The 14,100-nt window shown below is 39.5% G+C and overlaps 1 protein-coding gene across 2 annotated transcripts in view; it reads right to left on the reverse strand.

Annotated features, from left to right (window-relative positions):
- LOC116545613 (T-complex protein 11 X-linked protein 2-like) overlaps positions 1–13,783 on the reverse strand; it is a 55,737-nt gene extending 41,954 nt beyond the window's left edge. For both annotated transcript variants that reach the window (XM_032272145.1, XM_032272144.1), the window contains exons 1-3: positions 13,725–13,783; positions 13,127–13,264; positions 5,243–5,375 (exon numbers count right to left, since the gene is read on the reverse strand). In XM_032272145.1, the coding sequence (XP_032128036.1) occupies positions 5,243–5,375; positions 13,127–13,253 (260 nt within the window). In that variant the 5' untranslated portion in view covers positions 13,254–13,264; positions 13,725–13,783. The remainder of the gene's footprint in view (positions 1–5,242; positions 5,376–13,126; positions 13,265–13,724) is intronic.
- Positions 13,784–14,100: the final 317 nt, after the last annotated feature.

A 14,100-nucleotide genomic window follows, 5' to 3' on the forward strand; every position in this document is an offset into this window, starting at 1 on the left:
ATACATAGGTATGCATGTGCCATGGTAGTGGTTTGCTGCATCCATCGCCCAGTCATCTACATTAGATATTTCTCCTAATGTTATCACTCCCCAATCCCCCTACCCCCTGCTATTCCTCCCCTAGCCCTCCCAGTGTGTGATGTTCCCCAGGCCACAGTTTGTGATGTTCCCCTCCCTGTGTCCGTGTGTTCTCACTGTTCAACACCCATTTATGAGTGAGAACATGTGGCGTTTGGTTTTCTGTTCTTGTGTCAGTTTGCTGAGAATGATGATTTCCAGCTTCATCCATGTCCCTGCAAAGCACATGAACTCATCCTTTTTTATGGCTGCATAGTATTCCATGGTGTATATGTGCCACATTTTCTTTATCCAGTCTATCATTGATGGGCATTTGGGTTGGTTCCAAGTCTTTGCTATTGTGAGCAGTGCTGCAATAAACATACATGTGCATTCATCTTTATAACAGAATGATTTATAATCCTTTGGGTATAGACCCAGTAATGAGATTACTGGGTCAAATAGTATTTCTATTTCTAGATGCTTGAGGAATTGCCACACTGTCTTCCACAACGGTGGAATTAATTTACACTCACACCAACAGTGTAAAAGTGTTCATATTTCTCCACATCCTCTCCAGAATCTGTTGTCTCCAGATATTTTAATGATCACATTCTAACTGGTGTGAGGTGGTATCTCAATGTGGTTTTGATTTGCGTTTCTCTAATGACCAGTGATGATGAGCATTTTTTCATATGTTTGTTGGCTGCATAAATGTCCTCTTTTGAAAAGTGTCTGTTCATATCCTTTGCCCACTTTTTGATGCATACTTTCATATGGTTAAAACCAAAAGAGATGCACTGGTGCAACTGTGGTGGGTAGCATGGGGATCTGGGCTATCTGCTCATATACCTAACCTATGTCCTCTGGTTTTCCTTGGACTTAATCAAGGCTATTCTGTTTCCATCGTATAATGGGCTACTGCTGGATTCATCTTACTTTATAACTTAGAGGGTATAAAATGTGTTGCTTCAAACACCCAAGGAGGCCTCCCAAGTGCTGCACTTCCTTCTTTGTGGGAGGTGATGCAAGATGAAGTAACTTTTCTTTTACTCTGGAGGAGATATCCTGGCATTCTTACAACCATCGAACCTATTAAAATTTCTGTAAAGTAATGGGCATATCTTCCACCCTCCAGAGCCCATGTGTCTTACAAAGGCCTCTAGTGTAATAACCACATTTTTCTCTTCCTGTCCAAGCAGCATATCATGGATATAATGGGTCAATGTGATGCCCTGTGGGAGTGTGTATTTTGTTTGCCCTGAAGCAAAACTAGAAATGGGTATGTTATCTCTTCCATGTGAAAGTAAATGTTCTGATCCCCTTTACAAGTAAATGCAAAAGAATACATTTACCACATCAAAAGCTACATACCAGGTAGTTAGCCTTTGTTAATTTACTCTTACAATGTTACCACATGTATACTTATGTTACAAACCTGCACCTGCTGCACATGTATCCCAGAACTTAGAGTATAACAATAAAAAAAGAAAATGAGTACGTGTGTATTATCTTCGCTTTTGAAGGGAGATATTTTGACTGATTTAGAGTAAAATGTGAATAGTACATTTCTTGGAGTGGAGATAAAACTGATATTATCCTTCTACTGTACCTGTGTTTTCTAATTTTGCTGAGTGCTTTTTCTGGTACCTTGGGAAATTGCTCAGCCCAGGTGTAGGACAACCTAGAAGTGCCACCGATTTTAACATCCTCAGGGTAACATCTGCCAATAAAGGAGCCAAGTCTGTAGAAAAATATCCCAATTTCTCTTCACTAGTTAGTATAATTCTGAGGAGCACTCTAAATTGTTTCTGAGACGGGGAGGGTCCCCGCAGAATTGAGCCAATTGCCTTTTGGTCTTGTCAGTATCTGGTGCTGTACTTTAAAATACTTTTCCATACTAAGATTATATACAAAATGACATGCTAAGTTCTATTTTTTAATGGTTTTATGTCTTTTTGTGCAAACATCTAGTGTTTATTTTTAAGTGTATGAGAATAATAAGGCACTTCATTGTTTTTCAAAATAACCAATTATCCTAGCACAATTTCTTCAATCTAACCTTTCCCCACTGATTCAAAATATTTCAATCGATTTAATAGCATTTTTCCATATTTGGGTTTGATAATCGGCTTTCTTTATTTATTTTTTTCTTATTTATTCCAGTAAAATATTATTTTAACATTGTAATTTCACAATACATTTTTTAACTTTTAAGTTCAGGAGTACATGTGCAGTTTTGTTACACAGGTAAACTGATCCTCTCCCTCCTCCCACCCTCCACCTTCCTGTAGGCACCAGTGTTTCCTTTTCCCGTCTATGTGTCCATCATAATACATTTTCATCTGTTAGGGTGGCTTCCCCAAATTATTGTCCTGAATTGTCAGGGCTAGGTGTTATTGTAAGGTGAAGTTACACTAATACAATTTAGAAGAGATCGTCAGCTTGTCACAGGTTCTCAAGATATGAAAATCCACCAGCAAGGCTCTATTAGACTCAGTGCATCACTTCATGGAAAGACGTGCAGATAGAGATCCTTCACAAGAGAAACCACCCTTATATGTCAAAGTCCTTAAAGGAGGTAGGGGAGTGCTTTCTGGAAGGTCTATATTTATAATATGATTCAGCAGTCCAAACAGATTGTCATGTTTTTACAACTCGAATCCTGTTTTTTCAACTGAAAATAATTGTATTGTCCAGTAATAAAAACAACAAAATGAATGCATGCTGTTGTAAAACAAAAGGAACCACCTTCCCAAATAAACAAAAAGGAAAGTAATTGAAGTGAAAAATTTTTTGAATGCCACTTCCTACCTATTTTCCAGACTTCCTAGCCTGGTGCTCCCCACCCCTTCTCCGGGTTCCAATCTGGGACAAAGGCCTACAAAACTGTTAAGGCTTTATTTTCTGGAATGTGAAGGTCAGAGAAGTGTGCGTTTAGGGGTATAGAAGAGGAGGAAGCGATTATTTAAAAGCTCCAGCAGAAAACAATTAGTTTTTCAAGATACAAATTTGATCATAATAGCATAGTCATTTTAAATTTTTCAGAAGTTGCCTATCACCAGCAGTGTACATGGCCTTTCACGGTCCTATTCTGCCACTTCTCCTACCTTAACTCCCTTTCTCCTCCTATTCCTTGTGCTCTAACAATAACAATCCACTTAAAATGAATATATAATTGCCTTCCATCCCTCTATGCCTCTGAAATGACATTTCCTCTTCCAGGAGCGTCCCTTCTCTCCTAAACCACCTGAAAAGACTCAACTCAGGTACTACCTTATCAGGAAAGTCTTCACCGACCTTCCCCAGGAAGTTGAGCACTACATAGCGCTCCACACACTAGATATGAGATGACTTGTCACCCTGTCCAATAGTTATTTGACTATCTTCCCTACAGAAGCTTTTTGATGGCAAATACAGTAACTAACTTAACTTTATGTCTTTAACTTTCAACATTCTGCCTTCCACCTAATAAGTACTCAATAAAAGTTTGTTGAGTAAACGTCTGATGAGAGATTTCCCCTAAAAACCAGTAACTGTGATTAGTATAATTTTATAAGCCCAAAGGGAAAACTAATTGTCAATTACCTGTAGACAATGGATAACCCCAAACTCTATTTCAACTTCTTATCCAGTATACACTTTGAATTACTACATTTAAAGAAGCCTGTTAATTTTTAAAAAAGAAAAGTGAAATTCAAGTCCTAAATAATATTATTCCTCCTGCTTCATCTACCCACCCCCTGAGATCCCTAGCCACTTTAACAGACCTTCATTCTCTTAGTTTCAGTTTTTTCTGCACCCCTACCAGCAGAAAATTGAATCTAACTCAGGCCCCAGAGACTATAAAGGCAATGAGGAAGATGCTGGAAGACCTGTGTTTTGTTAAAACTTCCTTCAGATAAGCTATCCTTGGCAACAGGCAAAGGCAAATCTAAGGAGTATGAAGATCAAGAGAACCATTGACAAAACAAGGTGCTTTACGTAACAGAATCCCAAAAGTGGCAAAAATAACAGAAGCATTTAAAGTGGAAAATTAGAAATACCATAAAATACAGATTATGAGAAAGAAATCAACCCATTTAACTCTCAATAAACCACTAGAAGCATTCAATTCATAAATACTGAATGATTCTTAAACATATGTTGCAATATCAATACAATTAAGAGAAACTAATATAAAGCATAATTGTAGAAGCACACTATTTATTGACGGGGTTCTAATCTTGATTCGCAGAATCTTTATTACACTGATTATGAAGCAGAAATGACCCCCGAAATTTCCTATCCCGTGAAGAGTGAATAAAACCACTATTAGAAAACCTGCTCATCTGTGCCTGTTTAATCTGTAGAATATTAAAAGATGAACAGCTAGGAGTTAATTCTTCCAAGTCTATCTGAAAAGATCTGAAAATCACTCTATGTTTCATAATTAACTGAGATCCTGAAATGAACACTTTAAGAATATAGAATGAATATCCATTTTCCAAGATGCTTGGGACCAGGAGCATTTTGGATTATGGATTTTTTTTTTTTTTTTTTTTTTTGAGACAGGGTCTCACTCTGTCACCCAGACTGGAATGCAGTGGCATGATCGTGATCTCAGCTCACTGCAGCCTTTGCTTCCTGGGATCAAGGGATCCTCCCACCTCAGCCTCCTGTATAGCTGGGACTACAGGAGTGCACAACCTTGCCTGGCTAATTTTTGTGTTTTTTCTATAGACAGGGTTTTGCCATCTTGCCCAGGCTGGCCTTGACTTCCTGGGCTCAGGCAATCGGCCTGACTTGGACTCCCAAAGTGTTGGAATTTACAGGCATCAGCCTAGCCAGATTACAGATTTTGTTTGGATTTTGAGATATTTGCAGTATACTTACATTATACTGCAATGAGCATTTCCTTTGAGCATCATGTTGGCCTTGAAATATTTTGGATTTTGGAGCAGCATGGATTTCAAATTTGGGATGTTCAACCTACAACTGCATTGGTTTATTACCTGTTTAAATATAATTTGCTGCTTTGACCTTTTTAAACTAATAACTACACTGATTTGTTGGTACTATATAAGACATACCCAACCATTAAATTTATTAATAAGATGCTTCAAACCTGACCAAAAGTCATTTGTGCTATGTACCTACTCCAGGAAGAGTAAAATGGAAAAAAAAATACCTGAATAATCTGTACCTGTTTGGAGGTAAAATTGTCTCTTCCACATAGAAATCTTCATTTACTATGATTTCATGTGCAATGCTCAGCCTGGAAACTTCATTAACCGTCTCTATCAGCTCTGTGACAGAAAAGGCATCAGGTCTGCCCTCTAGGGGGAAAAAACATAATCATCATTAACAGGGAACCCACATAAATAGAATTTTTATTTTGAGATTCACTCTACCAAGTAAGACTTCCAAGTCTAGATTCATCAAATGGATCTTACCCAGACTCATTCAATTATTTTAATATTAGAAGTTTTCTGAACTCTTTGCCCTTCAGTAACACTGAAGGTATCAGAGAAGTCACGCATGGAAAGAAGAAATTCGTTTTTTCAAAAACACAAAACAGATTTCAAAACTTTCCACTTGAAATGTAAAACAATAAGTAAAACACAGAAAACAATGAATAAGTTGTGATTTGTAAGAATTAATGTGTATCTAAAAGTTATTGTGTTCTCACTGTTCTCCTGCTACCGCAGAGGCTACACACAAGATGAAGGCTAAAATTTCCTTATAGATACCACACAAATTCTTACTAGATGGTTCTAAAGCTTGCTCATACTTCTAAAACAGTAGTTTCTAAATATGGGGATTCAATAGACAAAATTTCAAAATAACATGAGTGGCAGAAAATGATTTCACAATTTTTATTTTTCCACATATGGACAGGAAGGCAAACAAAAGAACAATGAGACTATCCTACCCTACCATCATCAAAATAATCACTTCATAAAAAGAAAAGGCATTTTATCATCTCAGGAAGTATAAAGAAAACACAGTCAGCATTAAGAATACTCTTTGGAGGGGAGGATCCAAGATGGCCAAATAGAAACAGCTCCGGTGTGCAGTTCCCACCAAGAACAACATAGAGGATGAGGGCCCACCACATTTCCAAACAAATTTTCACGGCCCACAGACCAGGAGATTGCCCGGCCAAAAAGCAACACGAGTTTTCAGCATGGTGGTTTCAGCCGGTGCTGCGTTGGCACACAGAAACCCACACAAATCTGGGTGGCCATTTTAACTGTCTCCTGGAATGCCTGGGAGGCAGAGCTGCCCATTCAACTAAAAGGGAAGGGGCAGAGACTGGGGAGCCAGGCGATCTGGCTCAGCAGGTACCACCCCAACAAAACAGGCAATCTGAAACGCTCTGGATTGAGAGTTTCCAAGCAAGCACAGCAGCACCCAGGATGGTTCAGCTCAGTGGGGGAAAAGGCGACCACCACTACTGAGGCAGTCCGCCACTACTGAGGCAGTTCACAGAGCAGCTAGGCAGAGCCTGCAGCAGCTCAGCAATGCCTCTGCTGGCAGATGGTGACTAGACTACTCTGTGCAGGGCAGGGCATCTATGAAAAAAGGCAGCAGCACGACAGGAACTTTTAAATAAAGCTGACCTTCCTAGGACAGAGCACCTGGGAAAAGAGGCAGTTGGGAGTTCTCAGACTTAAAAGTACCTGCCCAGCAGGTCTGCATGGAACAACAGAGCTCCCAGCACAGCACTTGAGTTCCTATAAGGGACAAACTGCATCCTCAAGCAACTCCATGATCCCTGTATACCCAAAGTGACACCTCATAAAGGAGAGCTCAGGCTCACATCTGGTGGGTACCCTCCAGGAACGAGGATAGCAAAGGAACAAACTGGCGGCAACCCTTGCTGTTCTGCAGTCCCCGAGGGTGATCCCCAGGTGAGCAGGGTCTGGAGTGGACCTCCAGAAGTCCTGCAGCAGAGGGGTCTGACTGTTAAAAGGAAAACTAAGAAGCAGAAATAAATAGCTTCAACATCAACAAAAAGGACGTCCACTCAGAGAACCCATCCGCAAGTCACCAACTACAAAGACCACGGGTAGATAAAGCCACTAAGATGGGAAGAAACCAGTGCAAAAAGGATGAAAACAACAAAAACCAGAACGCCTCTCCTCCTCCAAGGGATCACAACCCCTCACCAGCTAGGGATCAAAAACGGATGGAGAATGAATCTGATGAATTGACAGAAACAGGCTTCAGAAAGTGGGTAATAACAAACTTCTCAGAGCTAAAAGAACATGTACTAACCCAATGCAAAGAAACTAAGTACCTAGAAAAAAGGTTAGAAGAGATACTAACTAGAATAAACAGCTTAGAGAAGAATATAAATGACTTGATGGAGCTGAAAAACACAACATGAGAACTTTGTGAAGCATCCACGTTTCAATAGCTGAATCAACCAAGCAGAAGAAAGGATATCAGAGATTGAAGATCGACTCAATGAACTAAAATGAGAAGGCAAGAACAGAGAAAAAAGAGTGAAAAAAATGAACAAAGGCTCCAATAAACATTGGATTATGTGAAAAGACCTAATCTAGGTTTGATAGGCGTACCTGAATGTGATGGAGAGAATGAATCCAGGCTGGAAAACACTTTTCAGGATATGATCCAGGAGAACTTCCCCAACCTAGCAAACCAGACCACCATTCAAGTCCAGGAAATATGTACCAAATGGTAAAGACAATCGACACAATGAAAAAAATCCATTGACTAACAGGCAAAACATCCAGCTAGCATCAAAATGGCAGGATCAAATTCACACATAACAATATTAACCTTAAATGTAAATGGCAAATTGGATAAAAAGTCAAGAACCATCAGTGTACTGTATTCAGGAAACCAATCTCACGTGCAAGGACACACATAGGCTCAAAATAAAGGGATGGAGGAAGATGTATCAAGCAAATGGAGAGCAAAAAAAGCAGCAGTTGCAATCCTAGTCTCTGATAAAATGGACTTTAAACCAACAAAGATCAAAAGAGACAAAGAAGGGCATTACATAATGGTAAAAGTATCAATGCAACAAGAAGAGCTAATGATCCTAAATGTATACTCACCCAATAGCGGAGCACCCAGGTACGTAAAGCAAGTTCGTAACGACCTCCAAAGAGACTTAGACTCCCACGCAATAATATTGGGAGACTTTAACCCTCCACAGTCAATATTAGATCAATGAGACAAAAAATTAACAAGGATATCCAGGACTTGAACTCAGATCTGGACCAAGCAGACCTAATAGACATCTACAGAAATCTCCACCCCAAATCCACAGAATATACATTCTTCTCAGCACCTCATTGCACCTAATCTAAAATTGACCACATAATTGGAAGTAAATCACTCCTCAGCAAAGGCAAAAGAACAGAAATCACAACAAACAGTCTCTCAGACCACAGGGCAATCAAATAAGAACTCAGAATTAAGAAACTAACTCAGAACCACACAGCTTCATGGAAACTGAACAACTGGCTCCTGAATGTCAAATGGATAAACAATGAAATGAAGGCAGAAATAAAGATGTTCTTTGAAACCATTGAGAGCGAAGACACAACATTCCAGAATCTCTGGGACACATTTAAAGCAGTGTCTAGAGGGAAATTTATAGCATTAAATGCCCATATGAGAAGCGAGGAAAGATCTAAAATTGAAACCCTATTGTTAAAATTGAAAGAGCTAGAGGAGCAAGGTTAAAAAAAAAAAAAAAAAAAAAAAAAAAAAAACCTCAAAAGCCAGCAGAAGAAATAACTAAGATCAGAGCAGAACTGAAGGAGATAGAGAAACAAAAAACCCTTCAAAAAATCAATAAATCCAGGAGCTGGTTTTTTGAGATCAACAAAATAGACCACTAGCCAGATTAATAAAAAAGAAAAGGGAGAAGAATCAAATAGATGCAATAAAAAATGATAAAGGGGATATCACCACTGACTCCACAGAAATACAAACTACAATCAGAGATTACTACAAACAACTCTATGCACATAAACCAGTAAACCTGGAAGAAATGGATAAATTCCTGGACACTTGCCTCCTCCCAAGCCTAAACGAGGAGGAAGTTGAAACTTTGAACAGACCAATAACAAGGACTGAAATTGAGGCAGCAATTAATAGCCTACCAACCAAAAAAAGTCCAGGTCCAGATGGGTTCACAGCTGAATTCTACCAGACGTACAAAGAGGAGCGGGTACCATTCCTTCTGAAACTATTCCAAACAATACAAAAAGAGGAAATTCTTCCCAAATCACTTTATGAGACCAACATCATCCTGATACCAAAACCCAGCAGAGACTCAACAAAAAAAGAAAACTTCAGGCCAATATCCATGATGAACATAGATGGAAAAATCTTCAATAAAATATTGGCAAACTGATTGCAACAGCACATCAAAAATCTTATCCATCACAATCAAGTGGGCTCCATTCCAGGGATGCAAAGCTGGTTCAACATATGCAAGTCCATAAGTGTAATCCACCCCATAAACAGAAGCAAAGATTAAAAACCACGATTATCTCAATAGATGCAGAGAAGGCCTTCGACAAAATCCAACAGCCCTTTATGCTAAAAACTCTCAATAAACTAAGTATCAAAGGAACATACCACAAAACAATAAAAGCTATTTGGAACAAACCTATAGCCAATATCATACTGAATGGGCAAAAACTGGAAGCATTCCCTTTGAAATCCGGCACTAAACAAGGATGCACTGTCTCACAACTCATATTCAAAATAGTATTGGAATTTCTACCCAGAGCAATTAGGTAAGAAAAAGAAGTAAAGTGAAGTCAATTAGGAAAAGAGGAAGTCAAATTGTCTCTATTTGCAGATGACATGGTTGTATATTTAGAAGACCCTATCATCTAAGGCCAGAATCTCCTTAAACTGATAAGCAACTTCAGCAAAGTCTCAGGATACAAAAATCAATGCACAGAAATCACAGGCATTTCTATACACCAATAACAGAATAATAGAGAGCCAAGTCATGAGTGAACTCCCATTCACAATTGCTAGAAAGAGAATAAAATACCTAGGAATACAACTAACAAAGGTTGTAAAGGACCTCTTCAAGGAGAACTACAAACCACTGCTCAAGAAAATAAGAGAGGACACAAACAGATGGAAAAACATTCCATGCTCATGGTTAAGAAGAATCAGTATCGTGAAAATGGTCAAACTGCCCAAAGTAATTTACAGATTCTGCGCTATCCCCATCAAGCTAACAATGACTTTCTTCACAGAACTGCACAAAACCACCTTAAACTTCATATGGAACCAAAAGAGAGCCCGCATTGCCAAGACAATCCTAAGCAAAAGGAACAAAGCCAGAGGCATCATGCTACCTGATTTTAAACTATACGACAAGGCTACAGTAATCAAAACAGCATAGTACTAGTACCAAAACAGATCAATGGAACAGAACAGACGCCTTGGAGGCAATGCCACACATCTACAACCATCTGATCTTTGACAAACCTGATAAAAACAAGCAATGGGGAAAGGATTCCCTGTTTAATAAAAGGTGTTGGGAAAACTGACTAACAGTGTGCTGAAAGAAGAAACTGGACCCCTTCCTGACACCTTACACTAAAATTAACTCCAGATGAATTAAAGACTTAAACATAAGACCTAACACCATAAATACCTTAGAAAAAAACCTAGGCAAAACCATTCAGGGCATAGGCATAAGCAAGGACTTCATGACTAGTACACCAAAAGCACTGGCAACAGAAGCCAAAATAGACAAATGGGACCTAATTAAACTCCAGAGCTTCTGTACAGCAAAAGAAACAAGCATTAGAGTGAACAGGCAACCAACAGAATGGGAAAAATTTTTTGCAATCTACTCATCTGACAAAGGGCTAATATCCAGAATCTACAAAGAAATAAAACAAATTCACAAGAAAAAAAACAAACAAACCTATCCAAAAATGGGAGGAGGATATGAACAGATGCTTTTCAAAAGAAGATATACATGAGGCCAACAAACATATGAAAAAATGCTCAACATCACTGATCATTAGAGAAATGCAAATCAAAACCACATTGAGATACTACCTCACGCCAATTAGAATGGCGATCATTAGAAAATCTGGAGACAACAGATGCTGGAGAGGATGTGGAGAAACAGGAACACTTTTACACTGTTGGTGGGAGTGTAAACTAGTTCAACCATTATGGAAGAGAGTGTAGCGCTTCCTCAAGGACCTAGAAATAGAAACTCCATTTGACCCAGCAATCCCATTACTGGGTGTATACCCAAAGGATTATAAATCATTCTATTATAAAGACACATGCACAGGTATGTTTCATAGCGGCACTGTTTACAATAGCAAAGACCTGGAATCAACCCAAATGCCCATCAACGATAGACTGGACAAGGAAAATGTGGCACATATACACCATGGAATACTATGCAGCCATAAAAAATTATGAGTTTGTGTCCTTTTTAAGGACATGGATGAATCTGGAAACCATAATTCTCAGCAAACTGACAGAAGAACAGAAAATCAAACACTGCATATTCTCACTCATAGGCAGGTGTTGAACAATGAGAACACACGGATTCACGGAGGGGAGCATCACACACTGGGGGTCTGTTGGGGGGGCCAAGGGAGGAACAGTGGAGAGTTAGGGGGTTGGGGAGGGATAACATGGGGAGAAATGCCAGATGTGGGTGACAGGGGGATGAAGGTAGCAAACCACATTGCCATGTGTGTACCTATGCAACAATCCTGCATGATCTGCACATGTACCCCAGAACCTAAAGTACAATTAAAACAAAATACTCCTTTAAATTGAATCAATTTAACATTATTTTAAAAACTCACTACAACATCTCTATTATTTTATTTCATTTAATATTGGTAAGAACTATGTCACAGCCCAGCACTGGAATTTGGGAACCAATGTTCTAAATTCATTGTACAAGATACTTTCAGTATTGAAACAAAATGTATATAGTAGTTACAATTATTACTTGATATGTAAAATAAAAGATGTAATAAAACTATTTGGTAACTCAATTTCAATGTAGTTTCATAACTTGTTCAGAGAGAACTATTTGCCCTCAAGTTATACTCAAACTCACATATAAGAGTCCAAAAACTCACTCCAAGAAGATAGTCTATTTACGTCCATTTATTTTTCACTTAAAAAACTGTTGAGGAGATTTTGTTGAAAAGTTAGTCTCACATACTGTTATTTCCTTTCTATACTAACTAAAAAGCTACATATGTTTAAATATACCATCTAATTAATTCACTGACATCATTTATTTGAGAGATATTGTGACGTATGAATTGCCTCATTCTGCTTACTAGCAGTGGCCCCAAGTGGCCCCTAGAGAAACACACGTGATTCAACTTCTTTTCCAGTTTCAGTCAAGAGGTTAGATCAAACTGCTACACCTGGATAGGTCTGCAGATTAATCTTTGGTAAATTTATTGGAGATTATTACAAAAGAACTGCAATTTGAGTTCCTGTGAGGTTGGACTAGTCAAGCCAAAGCTTCAAATGCCCAACATAAGGTGTAAAAAAGACGTAAAGTCCCAATGTTCACAGAAAAATGCTGTTATTACAGATCTATATAACTTTACCCCAGAGCAGTGATAATTTTTATGTAAACAAAGCACCCCTGGAAAAGAACAGAACACAACTGAAGCAACAGATAATTTGGACCACTTCTGAGCTGTCCTAGATCTACCATTTATACTTCACAAAATCAAAATACAAGAATGCTATTTATTTCCCATGCTTTGAATTGACTAAATCACTCTCAACTATTGTCAAACACAAGTAGTTTCCTTTGTTGGCCTCTTTCTCTAAAGCCAAAATCTTTTAATTTTACTTACCAATTAGGGGCCTAACTCCTGCATGTAAAAATTAGAGGGGGCAGAAAGACAAGAGAAAGAATAATCCAAAAAAGGACTAACAGAAGGATTAGGAAGGAAAAATGCAAGGTTGCAAGAGCCTTCTATATCCCTTAAAGGCCCCTAAACCACGGGCTATTCCTTTAGCCTAATTATTGTTCATAGAACTGATGACATTATTCTATACCTACCAGGAGACTGGTCATCTAAACAGAAACTCTTGCTTTTCCAGCTCTGCCCTGGTGTTTTAGGCTCAGGGGCCCCGCTCTCCACTTCACTGAGATCATTCTGGAGCACAGTTTCCTCAGTCTTCGGCATCTTGATGTTAACTGGAATTGGAGAGAAAAGTAGAGGCCAGTTGTGTAAGACCTGACTCACACCCAACGACAAGAAGAAAGAGGGCTCCTCAATTGCAGTTGTGTGTCCCGGTGACTGAATCCGCTGCCCTCAGTTGAAAGGATTAAGTATCAGGGCTCAAAGCTTCTCAAAGGAACAACTAGGGTCTTCAAACAGGCCTTGAGGGGAAGGGGAATTAGCGGCAGTTCCTTTAGTGAAATCAAAGTTTAGTGTTGGGCAAGCGTAAGAGGAAAACAAGGCCCAGAGATGGACAAAAGCTCACCAGAAGGGGGGTACACTGCACATGACTAACCAAGCTAGGAAAGGAATCTTCCTCGGCTCTGACTACCTTTCATTGGTCCTGGAATACATTCTAACTCCTTAACTACTGCTCCAGACCTTCCTGACGCGGCTCAAGGTCCCCCCACGGCCTTTGGGACCCTGGTCACTCACCTCCTCCTCGTCCTTGACTGGCTGCTCCGCTGTGTCTGCTGGTGAAGCCCCTCTGCCTCCCCAGCCCGGTCCTGGGAAGTACCATTGTAGCCAGGAAGAGAGGGGAGATTATCAGGGATGAGCCTGATGGAATCCTGGAGATTATGAGGTCCACCTGGAGTGCACCCCTACCTGTGACACTAGATAGGAGAGTCCAAACATGAAAACAAAGGGTGATCCATTTCCAGGGTAGCGGGTTGGTGTTACTTGTCCAGGGTGCCTTGGAAACCAAGAGAGCAGGACAGGCAAGCAGGGTCTCACCACTGAGTGATAAAGGCAGGAGGCTGAGATACACATAATGAGGCTTTATGTTCATACCCTCCTGCCCAGGATCAAG

Source organism: Sapajus apella, unplaced genomic scaffold (assembly GCF_009761245.1).
Source record: "Sapajus apella isolate SASKATOON/1434 unplaced genomic scaffold, GSC_monkey_1.0 scaffold310, whole genome shotgun sequence".
Classification (NCBI taxonomy): Eukaryota; Metazoa; Chordata; class Mammalia; order Primates; family Cebidae; genus Sapajus; species Sapajus apella.